Genomic DNA, 21703 nt, shown 5'->3' with positions numbered 1-21703 from the left:
TCACCAAGTGCAGAGCACCAAACCAAAACCACTGGCTTCTTAGTTCAGTTTTCCCAGTTATGTCTTCTCTGAAACAATCTGTGGATCAGTGACAGAGATGAACAAGCTTGCTGTATTATGAAAAGGCAAAAAACTTCAACCCACAAAAAGGAAAGCATTCTTTTTCCCATTACAGGTTAAACCTGGGAACAGACATAGAAACTACGTTTTTTAACAGAATAAAAAATAAGACTGAAGCCACCACATTTGCATTATGATTATGCAGAGCACTCTGTCTGACAAAGTCCAGATTGAATTGATCCTTCTGAACTCCAGCTACCAAACCAGCAGCATTAGCAATACTGACTACAGAACAAGTACACACTTGAGCAAGTGTCTGTTGCCATGGATAAATACATATGGAGTAGTCACCTAGGTACAACCATGCAGTTGTTGAAATGGGATGACAGGAGAATTCAAGAGTCTCAGAACTGTCAGCACACTAGCACCAATGATAACATACCATGAAATAGTTAATACCTTCTGTGGAAAGACGTGACACGACACAATTTGTTCCCTAGACCACAGGAAGCAGATCCTGGTGACCCATGACTGGAAATGTTTTGGTAGCTCCAGAAAGTTGCAAAGAGAGTAAAAACAGATGAATGAGCCCCTTTACTGTCCAGTAAAGGTTTGCCAAGTTTTAGCTCTGTCCACTGCTGTAACGGGTCCTCTCCTCAGAAGTCAGTCTTAGTGTGTCCAAAGCTGGAGTCTGTGAAACCAAGGAAGAAGTGATGCAGCTCCAGATGGATCACACAATTACTGAACTGAGGCTGCCAGGAATATGCACTGCCCATGGAACAGTGGGTGGTCAGTGTCATGCACCATGACTCCTTCAGCATTACTCGATGGCTGGGTGTCTCAAGCTGAAGAGTATCTGAAGGGTTCTTTAGTTCTGACTGTTCAGAGGGGAGAAATGTATCAAGGCTTGTCCTTTCCAGATGCAGAAACTAGTGTCAGGGTGCTCTGGCAACTTCTTAAGAATGATGAGCATGATGTTATGTACATCATGGAGAGAGGCAATGGTAAAGAGCTTAATATCACCACCACATTATCCTTATGAAAAGTAGCTCCCACCCTCCAAGAACCAGCACAGCATGCCTATTTACCAGGTCACCCAAAAATATCTGAGGGAGCTTCTCAGCAGCTAAGAGTATGAACAATCTACAATGCCCATCTGAGAATTTTCTGTTCTCAAATTCTGAACCGAGAGCCCAGAGAGCAGAAATCCCTGTTATTTAACACAAAATCGGCAAAAAGCTTCTGTCTGCTACTGACAGGCAGGCAGACTGCTACAAGCTATTCTGATTCCTCATGAAGGATGTAACATAAGCATTATTAAATAACAGACGTGTCCATCTGTCCTCTGGAAGTATATAAAGAGAAACACAAATTAGAATTTCTTCACAGTCTTAGATCATCCGCCTTTCTGTAAGAAAATCTGCTGAAAAAAACAGAGAGAAATGAAAAGGTGCCAACTAGACTGAACAAGTGCTGACAGAGCTCATGAAAGTGCAGAAAAATCTCATCTAGCTCTCAAGAAATCCAAAATAAGTAACTCAAGAACACATACACCAAAACCTACAGCTTATGCATACCTCGTGGTAGGCTTTGTTTTTTAACAGATATAGAGGCTACACTACCTGGACATCTCTGTCACATGGTGGTCACTACAGCAAAATAACTTTAAAAATCTATGACCAGCCACTAATATTTTTGTCACTATATATTCTATTAAGCCACTTTGTAAGATGACCATAATAGTCCTCTGAAAAATGATATGGGAAGATGCTGGTAGCTGGAGTAGGAGCAGCCATACCACCATTACATAGCAAGTTTTAATACCACTACAAATCTGGTTCTTACATCTCATCTTGCAGTTCCATGGACTGATGAATTTTTAGTCTCAACCACAAGGAATGAGAAAAGTGTTAAAATTGTAGGTGTTTGAACATTTATGTAAAATTCACTGTTGTAGTTAGCTTATTTTCCTGTTTTGTTGGCTTCACTAAGAAGTTTCTTTCAATTTTTATTGAATATGGTTGAGAGTTTAAGAGAATAAAAAATTGCTTTCCAGAGTAACTATATCAGAGTTAGAGATGATCAGAGAGCTATTACTTAAATGCTGTTTTCAGAACATTTACAGATAAAAACACAACATCTATGGAAACTATATGAAATCTAGGCAAGGCAACAGGAGACAAAGCTGAAAATTTGTCAGCAACATTAAGGTAAAGAGAACACAACCATTGTCTCCACTGGCAGCAGATCCAGGAAAGTATTACCTGAGAAATCTGAGAGCAACTCCTGAATGAAGATCATGCCTTCCTTTCAGCTGGGAAAAAAGAACAGGGTCCAGGGGCTTATGGAAAAGAGCAGGCAGAAGGATCTATGTTATCAGCAGGCACGAGCAATACAGAACTGATACAAGCTAAAAAGACATTACACAACTACTGAGAACAGGAGGGAGGTGATGGAAAGAGCTCCCAGAGGAGTGCTGCCAGCCTGATGATCTGAGCATCAGATCCCCAAGTGTGCACATAACAAGGCCATAGGATATTTTGGGAGAAGATCTAGAGAGGAACCCACAAAACGTCATATTTATTTACACCTTATGTGCCACAGACAGTTTGCTTTCTATTTCCAATTTGGGATTATACTTCAAGACACTGGAATTTGGTGGTTCACTTTCATCAGGGCAGTGCATCCATTCCTGGTATTAAACTCTGGAAAATGACCTATTTACTAAAAAGCCCAATACTGAATGATCATGTGTAGCCTGAGTGAGCTCATGTCTGTTTTGGTGCATTAAGCTCACATTCTTGTTTTACTTCTTAGCTCAATCTTTGAAAGAACCAAACATTGACTCATTTGTATAGAAACAAATGGAAATTTACAAAGTCAATAATTGGGATTATGATAGCCAGAAAGAAGGCATGGACAAGACAATGAACTATAGCTCATATGACAGACCAGAGGTTAACTAATATCACTCCTTTCTGAAAGGTTGTACATCACACTGTTAAACAATGCCACTTTTTCTGTTATTTTTTTCCAAATAAGTACAGGAATAGAGGGAACATAATATACATGAATTTTTAAGAACAACTGTGGAATATTAATCCCAATATTACTGGGTGGGATGTGCGTGGGCCCATCTGACCCTTGCTCAGAATGCAGACCGCATGGTCCCGTCTCCTTTTAAGCCCGGAGACAGGGGGAGGGGAAAGGAGAGGTTGGCACACCTGGGGGGTTGGGATAGGTGAAACAGGAAATGGCATCACACTGCAACATACAACAAAAAGTTACTCTGCTCTTACATTAGTTGAGATGTTTGGAGACTTCAACACTTGTAGCCACACCATTACTCACAGGCTTGGAACAAGTCTATTTACATGGGAGAATGCAGAATTGCATTTAGAGGGGAATTCATATTTTTGGTGGACTTTAACCTAAGTTCAGAAAAATGATCATATTTGCAGGTAACTTAAATTCAGATGTACATTTTACCATTTCAGCATCAGTTTAATATCTGTAGAGTAAAACTAACATCCCCCAACAAACATAGAAAGAAGAAAAAAACACCAAACAAACACTTTCATGCTGCTTGTTAATAACTTGACTGCAAAGTAATGAAGTTCATCTCTGCAGACTTAGGAAAAGGAAGGGATTATTTAGTGCATTGGTTTGCCAAGCACATCTTGTGATTAATTTCAGGGACATGAAATATTTTGTTATCAAGATATCCAGTCACTGTTGGAAAGACACTATGAAAGCAGGTTAGGTTTGCAACCTTACATTTTTTTGTTACCAATGATTCTACCACAATGGCTAAAGTTTTTCAAATTTCACAATAAGCAGGTACCATACTGTACTGATTTGGACAACAACTGATTTAAATATTTTTTTTTAAACTTATACATATCTAACTCAAACACCTTATGAGTCTAAACCTCACTGTAATTATTTTATGGGTATGTACAAATGACAGTACAGGTTTAACTCACGATGTCCACACAAGTTATTCAAACAGGTTTTCAACCTATCCTGAGAGCAACAGGCTCCACCTCCTGAGCACACTGAGAAATGGAGGCTTTCTATTGATGTTGTCATTGATCACTTATTCTAAGAAAGATATAAACAAGGAGCTTTGTAAAATGTGTCAAACAGTAAGGGGGAGAGGTAGAGAGGTTAAGGAAAAAAGCAGCAGAGATCATGATTTCTAGAAGTAGGATGTGACAGTATCACAGACATCTAGACTTTACTCTGACAAACTCTTTTTATTTTGACATAACCTGGCAGTGTTAGCTAACACAGCATCCCTGACCCACTCCTGAGTCTGGCCTCTTGCTTCCAGCCTTGCATCATTCTTTCCCTACTGCTGACATAGCCATTTGTACAGCCATATGGTAAACCAGAGTGGGGAAATAAGAAGCAACACAATTCTGGCAAAATTATTCTTCAGTCAGACCAATTCCCCAATATGACTCACTGTGCAGCGGCAAAAGCACTACAGCAGCACAAGGAGGGCAGCAGGTGGCCATGAAGAGAGGAAGGCTTCCTTCATGGTCAAAACAAGGAAAAGAGTAGTGGTATGAGCATCCAGCCAAATTTATATAATTCACTCGTCCATTTTGTTAAATGCCTTTTCAAGAAAAGAACAAAAGGGTGGAAAATGTTGAAAAGGTGAGGAAAATGTGAAGATAAATTCAAAACTGAAGCTTTCGACTCTGCATTTCCTGAATCTGGGGCAGAATACAACCAGATAAAGTGGGGTGATAACTAGAATCATCAACAGGATTTTTTTTAAATTATGAAGCTAAAGCAAACATTTAATGTGATGAAAAACATCTAAGAAAGTGAGCAAATTAAAAAGGAATTAAGAATGATGACAAACAGAATGGAAGGAGATGAAGGTGCAAAAACAGCACTGGAGACCAGAAATTTCATGTATTTCCCACTTGTTCCATAGGTACCTATGGACTATCACAATAAAAGTACAACTTTATTAAAAAAACAAAGCACACATCAAACCTGTTAATTTCCATATGCCAGTGCTGAAATAATGCCTTTTTTATATGTTTATCCAAATCATCTTTTATATATATATACCTGAAACTGTTGCATCATTTTCCTACTTATCTGCTACAGACCTCCCTTAAAAATTTCCTGCCTTATTTAGGCCCTTTCACCACAGAACACACAAGGACTTGCATACAATACAGTAAACAATGACAATGAAGAATCATTGGGAAGAAACAAGTGGCATGTGATTTGTTTTGTGGTGTCTGAATCACTAATTTGTATTTTGTTTCAGGAGGTGCCAGGGGAAAGATTAAGACTATAGTGTTAATACAGACAATTCTGAAAAGGTCAAGTTCCCCAAAACATTATGAAAATTCAGTGATGAAATGCAGCCAAAGACATAACATGACAGAGGTGATGGAGATTGACAGTGAGCTACTCTAAAGGGCTCCCTGTACTGTTTCATCTGAAGGCGGTGCAACGTCTGGCATATCAAAGAAAATGGAATGGTAGTTACCAATGCAGACACCAGAGCAGTTTTATTGAAGCTGTACTTAACTACAAAAAGAAACTGAGCAGAATATGCCCTGAAGTGCTGAATCTGACCAAAACCCCTACTTTTCTTTGTGCATTAAGAGGTCTTCAAAAGTACAACGTGGCTTAATACAATCCATAATGAGCAGCAACACTCACCCTACTGTGTCTGTACTGGTAAAAGACTTGCACAGAACCTGGTATTTGCTGCACTTTCTATCTTCAAATTTATATACTCAGTAGGCGTACAAAAAATATCTTCTTTTATCCAATGATCTCAGAGTTTTACTGGGAAACTATTTCTCATTTATAGAGGAATAGAACAAGATGCAGAAAACCAAGTAATTTGCCTGTCATTACACAGTGAGTCAGTGGCAGCAGCCCACACTGGTCATACATCTCTTGCTGTTCTTATCAGGTACTGGCATTAGAATAAGGTCTTTTATAATAGTTACATCCATATGTATCAACAACATGATCCTCACAATTTCAAATTTATGCTCGTTCTTTCTTTTGCTCAGAAAATGAACACGAAGCTTATACAATGCACTCTATTTAAAAGATAACACATTAGTGCCTTCTTTTTTCAGCCCAGTATTTCTTTGACTGAAAGATACCAGGAATGCTTTTGTGTTTGGGTTTACAATGAACATTTTAAAATAGTTAAATATTCTACAGAATAAAAGTTATAGCTATGAGTAGCTACAAGTTAAAACCACACAAACCTAGGAATGGATCTATAATCAGTTGTATGTGGTTACATCAAGGAAGATTCTCTGTATACAGGACACGAGTCTGATAGGTCTCCACATTATTCACCACTGTCAGGATTACTGAGTTCCGGATCTTTTATCTGATCCAAGAGTGCACTCCCATTCTTATCTGCAGCACGTGCTGTGCCAGCCCTTTTGATGCAAAATTTTCCCCCTGTGGTATGAAAAGTGACTAGTGCATGAGAGGTGGGGGGAGAATGACGATGACAGTACAAATGAACAAGGAACAGTAACACATAAACAAAAGATGAATTGTTAGAAAAAAGGTTAATTTATGCAACTCAAAGAAAAAAAATCTCCTCTAGTTAACAAGCAATTCTTAAAACCCACAGAACTTGGCATCAATTCTATGATCCCTTTAGCATATCATCTTTGGCACACAACCACAGGAAAGGTTGGATTTTATCTTCATCAATGACTTTGGAGACCTTTCCAAAAAGGAAGACTGTTGTAATTGGTGCTAATACATTTTCCCACAACTAGTCTCTGCAGCAGCACTTTCACTGAAGTTTCTTACTGTGCATTCAGTTTTACCATTTGCCAGAATACTGATGGAGTCGAGACTTTTAGTTCACAATTTTTCTTATCCTGCACATGTCCAAGTCCAAATAGATAAACTCATATTGGACATAATGATTGCCACTTTTGCCAATGAAAAACAAAGAATGCCATTCTGATGTATGGAAACACAGAGGTTGGGCTATGAAGAGTTTCATGCCAGTGCATTCAACGTAACTGGCTCACAGCTTTCAGATCAGGCAACAGAGGGTGAGCAGGCAAGGCCAAGTTGATTATGTAGCTGCTTGATACATCTTCTCCCACCTGAAAATGCCATGTAACTGTACAGACACAGACTCCAAAGACCTGTTGTGGGTAAAGCAGAAAACCACCAGCAGCTGAAGGAAGAGAGAAAGCAGGATCTGCGCCATCCTTTCCAAACATCTGTCATTATTTCAAACAGATAGGGTATGGCTCTTTCATACAGATATTTAAATGTAGGATCCTGGATCTTGAGCCCCTGCGTGATTGTTTCTGCTGCACCATGCCAATCAAAAAGCTATCAATCCACATCAGCAATAAGCACACACCCCTGTCACACCCTGGTGACACAAGATCATGACATGTGCTGAGATGGTGGCACTGGACTTACAAAGGCAAAGGCAGTTGGATGACACAATCTCCCTCCAGGAACCGCTGCAGGCTCCCACAGGTGGGGGGAGCAGCCCCTCCTGTACACATGCTCTTAAGCTTCTCATGTACAAATACAACTCATTAGTTGCCAGTAAATGTATACATTCCCTTGAAAAGCCAAAGTATGCATAACATTTAGAATAATTCTATTTTTTAAACACACATTGGAATCCACATAGCCATAGATAACCTTGTTTCACAGGATCTGCAGTGCTCAAGGGATGTATAACTGCTATAGTCAATAGAGGCAATACAGCAGTGAGAATAGCTGAGGGGACACGGGCTTAACTATGCATGGCTAAACTAACATCTTCTGGAAAGTGACTACCTGGCATGGAGCAGTAATTGCTACAGAACAAAAATATTTATACAAAGTAGCCAATGTTTAATTGGGCATAGGGAAAGGAGAAGGCATATCCCTATATATTTTTAGGTGTACTTGTCTATTAGACAGCTTAGTTAGCTACAGGTTAAAAATTGAGAGATGATTTGCAGAGAGCAATATTTTCTTTCTAAAAGAGAGGCTGATACTAAAATAGTATTTTAAATTTACTTTCCATAACAAAAGTTGTAAGTGCTTAGGAGTCCATGTCAAGGAATAGAAGTTTATAACTATCACATGACATGAATTAATTTCTTACTTGTTTGAATATTATGTTCCATACATATTGATATTTTCTGCATCTCTCTATTTTTACACATGAGATGTTCAAGATACATAAAAAGACTCCACAAAATCTTTTTCCTCAAGAAATAAAAACAAAAAGGCCTCCTCCAAAATATCAAGGCAAGTGGCTTCAGATGTTCAGCTTTCAATCCAGAATAATAAAAGAAAACTATTTTCTGAAAACATACATTTCCTTCATAAGTTTGGAGAATTTCTTTACTCTTTCAAGCAGGCACGATTCACTACAAAAATACCGGAATTGCATACAAGGTGGTTATACACCAATTCTGCTGAAAAGGATCTTAGAAGGTAAGTGGGAAGGCAAGAGAATATTTTTAGTAGGTCATAAGATACAAACATAAACCAACTATGTCATGCTGTTGTAGAGAGGGAATTCCTCATTGAGGATACGGAGTCAGGCGCACAGCCCACGGGACAGATGAAGGTCCTCTCTCATGATTCTCAGCATTGCAAAACCTCAAATGGACTTGGTTTTAAGCTTCCTAAACCAGATGCAGGTCAAATAAGAACAGTCTGGTTACTTCATACAATACTACAGAAATTGAATGTATTACAGCTTTCAAGCACTTTGAAACAATTTTTATCCATATATAGCTGATAGAATGCTTACTAAGACATTCAATATTACATCAATTAGATATTAGACTCAGTTCTTTTCTTATGGTAAGGAGGAGTGCAACACACTCACAAACCCTGCCCTAGCACAAGAAAGCACTTCTGGAAAAGGGATGACAAGTACAAAACACAGTAAAGTGGTCAGGGAAGGATTTAGTTCAAATTTAGGACCGTATTTTTGTCCCTGAGATAAATTTTTAACTACCTGTTCCACAAACAAGATATATACTTGTATATACTTCGAAACAAAGTTCAATAAAAGGGATTACCTGACAGTGGGGAGCTATGAAACACACTATGCTATATCAAATAATAACTTCTTTCTTGCTCCATACCAATACTATATTTTATTATATCTCTGTTTCAGGTTTTCTGGCACCTACTTGCATGAGTTGGATAGATTGCTGCTTTCCAAGTCGTCCTCATCTCCTACCACTTCTGGCATTCTCTGGTTTTTCCACTTCTGTTTCTTCTTCTTGCATTCAAAATAAATTATAAACATTTGATGCAAAATGTATCAAAATGTTTTCTGATATATTTGAGGTTGGCTGTCTAAGAACAGCACTGCCAAAGAAGATTGATAATCCCCACAAATATTTGATCCATGTCAAAGAAAATATGAGGTACTGGGTTTGTCTTGCTTACTGCCATGAACTGTTTTTCATAAAGAAACAGAACACAGATAAACCTAAAAATACAGAGTGATGCTCACTTTTAGAGAGATTTAAAATTATTTTTTGCCCTTTAGCAGAACCAAGTTTCCCTAACTAAACTATTTTTAGATGCCCATGATTATTTCTTCCAGCTTATAAATTTGTGACATTCAAAGGACCTAGAAGAACAGAGGAAGGGCAAGAATGTGTTTTAAGAAAAAAAGTCATGTTTAATAAACTTTAAACATTAGGATTGCAAATTGTGCAAGCAACGTTCCATTATCTTGTTTTGATAAATGCAGAACAGCCTGGGAAATTAAAAGAAGCTTCATGTTGCAGTGACAAAATTAAGATAGGTTTTGGTGTACCTATCAGTCAGTTGAAATGCAGACATTAACATACTAACTTTGTGGATCCTTGAATGACATAAGTGTCAAGATGAAAGCAGCTGACTCAAATGCAATCTGAATTAGAAGTGGAAAAGGAAATGGGGAAGAATTTTCAGGAACCAACAGAAGATCTAATTTCATTTCACTTTTTTTTTTTTTTTAAGGTAACACCATGACAGGATTTAAATCCCAAATGCATATAATTCCAAATGAGAACACTGAACACCAGTGTCTCTGTAGCTATGATATTGTCTGTGGTACCAATCTTGCTCCTCACCATACTCTACCTTGCCCCTCTTTCCCCTCATCACCAGCAAAACACTTCTCAGGGTGCAGTGTAAATTTCAGCTGAAGAATGTTTCCACTCCAAGTGTTAGGACAGGGAAGGACTAGAGACAGGCCATGCTTCCCTACATCTCTACCGAGCTGAAATGCTTCTCAAGTGCCAAAACATGCACCTGCTCATGCAGCAAGGTAGGTGAGGAGGGGACTGTGGGTCTGCATCTCAAGGTGACTGGACTGGTGGCAGCAAGTCTCAGCATTAGTTGGTTCTCAAGATGAAATTCCAAAAAGCAGCTCTTAACACCTCCTTCTCCTCACACAGAACCAGACTGTCTAGTGAGGAGGAATTAGGAGATTGGGAGGGTGGGGAAAGGCAGCTATCATCTAAAAGGTCCTGCTGGTACCTTCACTTGGTTCTCTGAATTATCAGCAACAGTGAAAAGTAAAACTAGAACACAGAAAAATCCATTAATCTGAGTACCCTGCTGACAACCAGAACAAAACTCTTCCCTTGTAGATGTGCTCCCCACCCCAGGTGGTAACACTGCACCATTACCTGAGGGGAACTGCACGAGCTGCCCAAAAGCAACACCACTCAAAGGGCTCATTTATAAAAGCAAAGCATTACTGAACACAGAGTGCTGTATTTCACATCACATCATCTTGGGACTACTTCAAAAGACAAGCATCAATTTTTCTAAAGCTTCTGGTGTGCTCAAACTACGTCCCTGAAGATAATCTCACTTCCTAGAACCCACCTAAAAACTTCAGGATCAAAGGAACTGTTGCAGATGACATGGCCTGAGGTGTAATATGAACACTAGAGGCTGGAAGTAGTTCCAGCATAACCCTGCATGATCACAGTTTGGTCACTTCTATGATTGCTAGCATCAGAAAATTGAGTGTTTTGGAGGAGAGGATATGCTTTACACTGCATGAGTTGAACAAATGAAAATTAACCAAACCCCACTCTTTGAAGACTATTTTTACATTTTCATCACAATATAAGAACAGGAGATTGTGCCTAACATTTGGTTGATCTCTGAGGAAAAATCCACCAGGGAATATTTCACTAACAACCTTAGCACAGCGCTCAACATGCAAAATAACATGAATAGAGCTTGAGAGAAAAGATAAAAATTACACTGTTTTGGAATGCCGAATGTAAATACATCATTTTCAAATGAAACTGTCAAACAATCTTGTTGTAGTGGTAAAAACCAAATCACTATGCAAAATCATAATACAAGAAAAGTCAATTGTATGTTTCTAATAATAAATGCTCTTGTGGCTTTTGAAGTCACAAAAAAACTCCTGGCTGAATTGAAGCATTGATTTCTGTAGTTATTTATGTGCAGTTCCTATTAGAATTCTATTGAATTCCTTGAATGGTGAATGGAAGTGCTTTTGAAAACACACACAAAAACTGTTAAACAAGGGACAAAATAAATGGAGAGTGTTACATTGCCAAAAAGTTTCAAAAAGTCAACAGAACATTTCAATGTTTTTTAAACTGCAAGCATGTATGGCATGGCTTGACAGAAAGTAAGTCTAATACAAAAACAATATTCAAAATACATTTCCCCATCACTCCTGAAGAGGAAGCATAAACACTGGTATTTGCTTCTCAGACATTATTTCTAATGACTTGCAATACTCTTGAAATATAATCTATAGTAAAACATAGTTTTATTTTACAGAATTTTAAAATGCAATCTCTCCATCTTTTTATCCACTATACACCCAATATGATGATATTTTACTTATTATGCATACAGATATATCCAAAGTGTATATTATGTTAATTATGCTAAGAAGATAAGGATATTTATACAATGCCAAAAGAAAAGGTTTCACTGTGGGTTTTTCTGAGTACTAATAAGAGACATTTAAGTCTGGAAAGCAGATTTTTAGAATGTAGCTTTCTGTTTACAGCAGAAAAATAGTAACATTAATAAGTTTATCTTCAGAACTTCTGTATCAGCCTATTTTTATTTTAATAGAAACCACATTTGTTTTCTCATTGAAAGTAATGAGCACTTTTAAAATAATCTTACCACAGAGTGCTCTTCAACAACTTAAGTAGTACCTTATTTTGAAGCAATTTAAAATTATTATTACAGCATTACTCAATACATATATTAATTTTTTTCTATTTTTCCTAATTACTCATGGCACACTCATTCTGCTGAACTATAGCAACTTCTTTGAATCTGCAGTTACACATCTTTGTCCCTAACATGATGACATAATTTGCTATCATGCACTACTATCCAATGAGGGATGGATCTCTGATCATGTAACACATCCCAGCTTATTGTACACAACTGCTGGAGCACACACAGTTATCATGGCACACCACAACACAAAATATATTCAAATGAATATGAAAGACTTCAGTGGAAAAAGGCTTTTGCAGATACCAGAGCAGCTACAATCATTTCCCACAACAGTTAGAATGAATCTGTTTGTCTGGCAAACAAAGGGAAAAATACTGTAAAAAGGTGGATTGGAAAATGCTTACATCAATGTAACTTAGAAATAGAAAACAGAGATTTGACAAAGTAGCTTTACTGGCAACATAAGTTCTATTCAAAGGTGGCTGAACATGAGCTGAAGTTTCAGATGTTAATCAGGTCTCTCTTTCAAGCTACTCTCTCACATACATTTCATTAGTATAATTTCTACAAAGCACTTTTATTTCTGTTTTCTCAGGACTGTGTATGTGTTTCCAATGCCAAAGAAGTTATAATCTACATCACCCTTATTCAGAGACGGATGCTTTTTATGAAAATCCTGCAGAAAGCATCCAGCATTACTGAGCTCCCATATAGCTTTCCTGTAAAAGGAGGGAGAACACATGTAACTGGGGAGGGGACAGCACCACGATCATTAAAAGGAGGCAATGCTTCTGCTACTAACTACAACTGAGCCTTTTAATTGCTCACTTCAGTTTTATTAAATAGCTTACAGCTATCTAGAGAATTTCTAATCTTGCATTTAATTAATCTCAAAAATGAAGTTCTCCTGCAGGAATTTCCTCTTGGAGGACTTTTTGTCAGATGTTCATTTTCAATCTATTTTCTAGCCCTCTACTGAGGAATTCTGTTCTAAGTGTAACTGTATGTACACATCCTTAGTGGTTACTCACACCTCATTTTCTTACTGGACAGCTCTCAATCCTTCAAGTGGCATGTCTTTGAAAGCAGCGATATTTTAATTAATATCTTTATGATGTCTGTTATTCAATCCTATACAATTTACTTAACTATTGAAAAGCTTGAACATAATCCAGAGTTTCTGCAAGCATGGGGATTGTGGAAAGTCCAAAACAGCTTTACCAAAAGAATCCAGGGAACATCCACCACAGTGAATCCCTCCCCAGGCACACACTCACATGGTCACTTCCCCAGACAGATCCAGGAACTGTTGAACAAAATACTCAAATCTATACTATGAGAAAAGGGAAGAGACAGTATCACCAATACTGCCAGTCTCTTAAGTAATAGCAAACCATTTAAGGTGAAGGTGCCAAAAATTGTAACCACATTACACCACCCAGAAAAGCAAAGCAAAAATAACCTTTTCCCAACAACCAACTCCAAAATTATTTCCTTAGTCCAAATTTGAATATCTAAGACCATTTAGAGCCTGAGTAGTTTACAAATCTGACTACATGGTATATTTTAATATATCATACAATGAAAGGAGAAGCAAAATATTAATTAGGGAAGGGTTAAGAAAGGTAAGAAGCTTTTGCCACCATTAATGTTCTGTCCCTCCTCACCCAGCTGCATGTATAGCAAACTTGAGAAGAGGTGACAGAACCACTAGCAGCAACTGCATCACCTCTTAGTACTGGAGAATCTAAATCAGTAGTCTCACTTAAGCCCACAGGAAACAAATAAGCCCAAAAAAAACTTCAAATCACTTGGAGGTAAGACCCCATAATGTAACCATCTGGTGTGTTTGTTCCATTGTAACACAACTTCTGCATTTCAGTTTCTCCCTTCTGTGGTGGTGCGTGCCACAGTTATTTCAGCACAAACTTCACAACAGGTCATGAGATTTGCAGACAATTAAAAAAAAAAAAAAGTATTTACCTCTTCTTCTTCATTACATTTACCAAAACCCAACACACTTTAAAATTGTTGCAGGGCAGCTGTCCTTCTCTTTCCTCTCTTTTCTATCCCAACTTAGACAAAGATGATACGCTCCTTCAGTTTTGGAGGCAGACACATTTCAGTCTTTCAAAACCTTCTTTTCATAAATACTACACCCTTGCAAACATTAAAGAGATCTGCTCCATGGAAAGCAGGTGCACTTGGATGAGCTAACAGGATGCACTCTCTCCTTACAGAATCAACACACAAGCCTAAAACACAGTAAGTGGGGAATTACTTGTAGATTAGGATTCCCATCCATAGCCTCATTTGCACTCAAGTACTAAAAACAGACTGTGGCATCAATCCTAACTGCAGCCTGCCTCCCAAAAAAAAGGCAAGAGCCTCTTCCAAGAGAAGTCTTGATAGCAGCTCATAGTTTGGAGCTTACAGGCCACAGATTTAAAACTCAAATGCCAAGTTCCATAAAATTTTATTTTTAAGTCAAACAAATTGATACACATCCCTTCTCCAAAAGTAAAGCTTTTCTAAATAGGGGCACTCAATAAACTCAGAAAAACATTTTAAGAGCAGTACTGAGGCTCTATGCAGTTTAGAGACAATGCAAAACTGGCATATGCAGTGCACACACACAATTCGTATGGGAAAAAACAACTTACAATGCAACACATCACTGGACATCAGCACTGGTCATCTTTAACCCTATTTACACATCAAAAGACAAAAATATGTCTCACTTTTTCAGATGACACTACAAGCTTGTTGCACGTATCAAGACAGACAAATGCAAAGTGACATATGTTAATTTTAACTCTCTCCAAAGCCAATTTTTCATGGGAAGACTGCAGGTTTTTTCCCCAAAAACATCTCTGAATTCACTGACAAGGCTAATAGAAACAAAATAAACCCAGTTTTATTATGTGATCTTCCTCATTAATGGTCATTTTTAAAAGCATTGAATCAAAAGCATTGACTCAAAGCTGTAAAATCTGAGAAGCATTTTTTTTCAGTACCAAAAGAAATACATTACATTTTGGATTTTATTTTTTTTTTTCAAATCAGTTATAAGAACTTTAATTAAAATTAACATGTTTTGCAACTTCATGGCCTAGGAAAATATAAGGGAAAGCACCATCAAGAAATTCTCTATTGGCCTGGATAAAAAACTGTGCTAAGTTGGAATTTCAGAGAGCATCAGTAGCAATAACTGTTCTTCCACTGACTGGTATATTTTCCAGGTGCTCTTACTGATCATGTGGTAATTTCTCTACCTGAAGGACAGGAATGAACAACATTTCCAGTTCTAGTCAAGCCTGAACTAAGTATGAAGTTACTTCAGCACTGTATGTCTGTTGGCACATACAAGAGAGCACAAGCTCTGGTGCGTCACACTTGAATTTCTCCTTTGAAAAACACAGCTTTGCAGTGTTATCAAATCCATTTGCTGGACACTTTTGCACATACCACCTTCCACTGTGGCCAGAAAAAACAGAAATCTCGCTTGTTAACCTCCTCCAAGACAAAGTATGCCAGCACATCTCTGAGACAAAGGAGCCACAGCAGGCTCTTTTACCAGCAGCTGCGTGGACAGCGATCTGCTGCAGATACAGTTTCAATTTCTGGTTTTAAACCTGACATAAAAAAAGCAAACAACTAAGAGTCGTTTTCTCATTTAAGAAAACACCACTTACGTAACTTTCATTGCACTCAATAATTGACACAAGCTTCAGAGCACTACTGATATAATTTGTTTCTCATTTCTGTCATTTGCAGCAGACACAAAACACTCCTTGGAGGTTTGGTTGGTGGGTGGGTTTTTGGGAGGGTGGGTGATTTGTAGATCAGAGACATGTCGGTACACAAAGGCAAAAAACTGGCCAAAGGACTCGGGAAAAGCTAAAATACACTCAGCTGTCTTAAAGGTTAATATCCTTCTAAAGACAAAATGAGGATCATTTGCTTAATCCAAGCACAGCTAACAGCACAAAACCAAACCAGTTAAAATTGTTACTTCTAGCAAACACCAGAAAAGAGCTTATATTTATTTTTTTTTCAATTTGGCTTACTAAAACTATCAAACAAAATAGCAAAATCATATAGAACTCAGTACCTTCAGACTTTAACTGATGTTTTTCAAAAAAAAAAGCACCAGTAGAACAAGGTTCTGACTAGCAGATATTGAGCAATTTTTAATTTAAAGTCCAAAATCCAGGCTAATAAGAGAACTGAATACATCCTCCTTAAACGAATTTTAAAAAAGTAAAAATTCCAAGTATGAAAATGTTAATCTCTAGCAGCACTACATTTGATTGTCATTTGAAGATCTGGGCTTTTGGTCATGCAAAATAATTCAGTTATTATTCTCTAATCTAGTTACCCTGAAAAAGATAAGAAATACTCAGAAAGGCAATGTAAGAACGCACGTGCCATAAGAAGTGGATTGTCTATTTCTCCCTCATCAATCTTAGGGTCAGACTGAAAACTGTCAAGTGGCAATGAAGAGCTCACTTCACACTCCAATCAGGAAAAATATTTCCCAGAGCATTCTTCATTACAGATCATAAATACTCATAATCAAAAGACTGTTTATTTTTAAATGGATATTAGCCATTTCCCGCTTCCTCATGTAACTGTAGAGATGGCAGTGTCTCATAAACCACACAAATGGAATTGCATTTATCATCCAATAGTCACAGTAAACTTGTCCAAGAGTAATTGCAGTGTGAGACAAAGTAGGGTGCCAAGAGAGGCCTAATTGCATCACCCTACCAAGTCTTTGTTTGAAGGTGCATAAGCTGAGAAAGGAGAAGCTGGTTCAATTCTCACATTTCAAAGAGAAATTCATCAAGTTATGTTTGTCTGATCTACTGGGAATCTCTGTGACCACCAGCTGTAACATTCTGTGGCATGTACTGGGACACTGCATACAACCAGCACAGACTTCAGTGTGCTGTTAACCAGATTCTTTTAACCTACACATCTGGACCCTGAATTCCGGTATGTCAGCACATCAGTAAAACTTCTGTGAACCCTTTAACTGCTATAAACTTGAAGTAATTTATTTTGTAAATAGGAAACAGCAATAGTTTTCTAATTCTAATTTTCTCCATCTAAATAAAGATGGAGAATTTGAATATGTACCTGCATATACAACACTGTAATAATTATATATGTGTGTGTATATATATATAGACTTAAAAGAACTCCAAAATTTTAGAAATTAAAGGTTTTCAAAAGCCTAGAAAAAATTGTTTTTGTGCTACTTCAGTGGATTACAAGTCCTGAAGGAAAAACAGCCTCTGTTCCCAAACAAGCATACATGAACAGCTGGTCCAGACAGTAAAGACCTGCTGTTGTATTACCAGCACACTGCTGAGCTCCTTGGGTTTTGTCTCCTGCTCAGGCCATTCTCCCCTCCCGTTGCTCTTCCACCTTCAGTTCCTTCTTTCCCCCATGAACAATTCCATATTATATACATACACAAACCATTTTTACAGTTATTTAGGTTGGAGGACATTAATACCCACGAGAATTTTGTCTGGGCATTTAATGAAAAGTGACAGCACCAGAGTGAAAGTGTTGTATTTAAAAAAAAAAAAAAAAAAAAAAAAAAAGCACAGTCAACCATCTGCTGAAAGATTCTCTTGTTTGGCCATTTTTTAATTGGTGAGAATGGAAGTGAGGTGACACAGAAACAGGATGTGAAGGCATGGGATTCATATGATCTTGCACCAAATTTAAACCCACACGGGGGGAGGGGAGGAGCAAGGCACAATCATGATGAATCAGAGGATCAAACTATTGGTAGTAAGAAGACCCAAGAAGACAAACCATAGGAATGCACTATTTATCAGTTTAGGGAAAATAGTTTAACATTGATTCCAACACCAAAAAAAAGCCATGCACATGTCTGCTGCTTGTTTTAATTAAAGATTTGACCAGTTGAAAAGTTAGAACAGACTATTAATCCATTGTAATTTTAAGAAGACATTTGCCCAACCCACTGACTACATCCAAAGCCTAAACTGCCCCAAGCAAGCTGCTCTTTTTCCCACACATAGGTGAGCTGATGGCTGACCCATCCTGGCTACCTTCCCCTCCAGTGTAACCTCCCCTCAGCTCTCAGTGTGCATCCCACCTTCTATATGTGCACACAAACCAATGCACAAAACTCCCATGTACACTCAACAAAATCCTTATGAAGTAGCAACCATAAATAATGGCCCAGTGAAATGGAGCCCCCAGATGCTGCTCAGGACCTTTCAGCAGTGCTGTTACAATATGAAAGCAATCTTTTAGAAGTCCCTTTATCCCCAGTAATCATGTCACACACTATTGTATGAGGCTGCCAGCCCTGGAGCTCTGCATGCCCAGAAGCCCCTGTGACATCACACAAACACAACCAAACATTCACACACAGCAAATGCCCAGGACAAACACAGGCCTGATGTCTACTGAACCAATGCTGGAGCTCAAGTTCCTGCAGCAACTTCTGTGCAGGTGGATCCATCTGCCCAAAGAGGGGCCGCTGCAGGATCTGAGCCAAAATGATGTACCCTGAGTATTAACTTACCATATATTTCAAATATGGCAATGGCAGTAACATGTAAATAGTACTACATGAACCCTGCTCATTAACAGAGAGCTCATCCACTCCACAGAGCCATTAGCATTACTTCTAAGATTACAGGATTTTGGTTTTTATTCATGTTTTAAAAGTATAGCTGCTAATAATTAATTAATTCTAGTCACAGAAAAACGATATTGGCTGAACTTTCCTGCTACTATGGTGTAAGTGTACCCAACCCTGAAAGTATTTTTAGCAAGGATGTTCAATCAATACTGCTACGTACAACCTAAATTAGGCATTAACAGGACATGAGAATTGTAAAGCATGGCAACAAACAATACATTCCATGGACAATTTTGTTGAACACGAAGTAACCATCGAAGTAAACTCTAAACAGGTAAATCCGATTCCAAACAAATTTAACTGCAAACGTAAGGAAAACATACTGAAAGGTAAAATTATTTAATACATTTCTGCTTGTGAAGAATATGCATTTGTATTTCAATATTTAATCTGACTCTGAAAAACTAAAATTAAAAACACACATCTAAAAATACAAAGAAACTGTAATGACAACAAAATTATAGCAAAAAAAAAAAATCGGACCAACAGTACACTTCTGAGTTCATAAAGTATAAACTTGCCTGGGAAACATATTGACACACATGTACATATTTGTAAGCTTATCACCCAGAATCATATTTTATCAACATGGTGCAAGCCAGAGTCGTGCCAATATGTAAAAACAACTTTTTAGGTCAGTGAAGCAAGAAATCCATTGTCAAGAAAATGGCACCCATAAGATTACAATACTGAATATATTATGTTCAAGCAATGAACTGGAAAACTTTCCTACAATATACATATCTAACAAAAAATGGTTTTACCAATTCTAATGGAACTCCTTCCTGTATTCCTGCAACGCACATTTACAATGTGACGAGCACACAATGTCTGCATGCGTGTGAACACGTCGGTGGCTCTCAACATTACAGAGCATTAATTTGCCAAAACAAGCAGGCAAACGTGCACTCACAAAACCCCCTCAGCACTGAACTCTGAGTTTAGCTCAGGGCAAGAGAAATGCCCCGTGGGTGAGCAAATGTATGTGCACACTGCAGTCTAACAATTATTCTTCAGCTGAGATCCATTAGCACTTCTGTAATACACCAAGTCACACAAATATTTTCTATCTCACAGTTTAAAAAATTGTAACAGCTTGGCCACACTGAAGTCCTGGATGGGTATAAATAACAGCATAAAGTTCGTTCACGTGTATTTTACATCCGAACGATGTATATCCTTCGAACAGACCAGAGACGGGAACATCTCACGTACACTGGCAGCTATCTAGTTTTAGCTACTAGCTCTTAGAGATTTTTAAAGGAAAAAGACGTTATGGCTCTTCCAGCCGGTGCTGCAACAGCATGCACGAGTTAACCCATCGCCAGGTACACGAAAAGCCTCTGTCGCATATAGACACAGCGATTATACAAGCCTTCTGCTCGAGGGAGACACTAAAAATGTACCAGAGGAATGCAGCGACAGCACTCAAACCTATTTTCCCTACCCATAACCAGGGCAACGCGCACATGTGCCTAGAAAGCACAGGATCGCAAAGTTTTTTATTAAACACGCTAAAATAAAAATCCGTTTCGGGCGTTCGGCAGAGTTCACTGCATTTTAGACCCCGACCTGCCCCCGCAGCTCGTTCCCCTCGAGGCTATTTACGCCCCCCACCCCCACACAGCCCCACACCCCCTTGGCCAGAGGGGAGCCGGCTCTCCTGCTTTTTCGGAGAGGGAAGGGGAGGGATAGCGCACACACAAACCCCCCCGCCACCTCCCAAAAGGGCTCAGGGCAGAGTCGCTCTCCGCCCGCGGCGACCTGAGCGCGAAGTTGCGGGAGGGGGACCGGGGAGGGTTACAGCACCCACAGACGCGGCTCGCAGTACCCCTCGCCCCCCCAGCCCGGAGCCCCGAGGGCGCCGGCGGCCGCCTTTACCTTCATGTAACATCCACGTCCTGGTTCCAGATGGAGCGGGGAGCGCGGAGGGAAGAGGCGCGGGGGCTGCGCGCTCGCGCCGCTGCCGCCCCGCGCGACCCCCAACCCGCCTCCGCGGGCGCGCGCACGGGCACGCGCGCCGCAGACGCTCGGGCACGCGCAGCGCCCGCACCCCCCCGCGGGATCGGGATCGAGTCCGGGAGCGGAGGCGCCGCTCGCCGCCCCCTCCTCAGTCTTCCCGCAGCGCCCGCCGGAGCCGCAGCCTCGGGAGCAGCGACAGCAGCCGCCCCGCGCCCCACCGCAGCGGCGAGCGCCGCATCGTACTGCAGCGACTGGGCCGAGGGAGCGGGGGGGGAGGAGAGGGAAAAGAGCTGGGGGAGAAGAGGACGGAGAAGCCCCGGGGGGAAGGCGGAGGACACCCCCACCCTCCGGCCTCTCCTTCCCCCCTCTCCTCTCAGCGACCGGCCGGAGGGGCCGCAGGGGCCGGGGCTGTCCCACACGGAGCGCGGCACTGCCTAGCACGGACCGGCGGCTGCCCCGCACGCAGCCCCGGCCGGGAGGCAAAGGGGACCGGGGGGAGGTGGAGCGCCGGGGCGCTGCGGAGGCGCCTTCCCTGCCGGCGAGCGAGCGAGCGCCCGTGGGAGAGGAGGGGGGAGGACCTGCAGCCTCCTCCCCTCATCGCCGCCCTCCTGCCCGCCTCACGCGGGCAGCATAGCAACGAACATGGCGGCTGCGCAGTCACCCAGCGGAGGGCGGGAGGTGGCCCCCGAAAGCTCGCGAGAGCCGATGGGGGGCGGGCGCTGTGCTCTCCTTTCT

General features: G+C 40.0%; 1 protein-coding gene across 1 annotated transcript in view; it reads right to left on the bottom strand.

Moving 5' to 3' along the window:
- PTPN4 (protein tyrosine phosphatase non-receptor type 4) overlaps positions 1–20987 on the bottom strand; it is a 109516-nt gene extending 88529 nt beyond the window's left edge. The window contains exon 1 of the mRNA XM_066553124.1: positions 20888–20987. Coding sequence (XP_066409221.1) covers positions 20888–20900 — 13 coding nt within the window. The 5' untranslated portion in view covers positions 20901–20987. The remainder of the gene's footprint in view (positions 1–20887) is intronic.
- Positions 20988–21703: the final 716 nt, after the last annotated feature.

Source organism: Molothrus aeneus, chromosome 7 (assembly GCF_037042795.1).
Source record: "Molothrus aeneus isolate 106 chromosome 7, BPBGC_Maene_1.0, whole genome shotgun sequence".
Classification (NCBI taxonomy): Eukaryota; Metazoa; Chordata; class Aves; order Passeriformes; family Icteridae; genus Molothrus; species Molothrus aeneus.
Note: the sequence above shows the minus strand (reverse complement) of the source record. Positions and strands in the feature narration are given on the sequence as shown.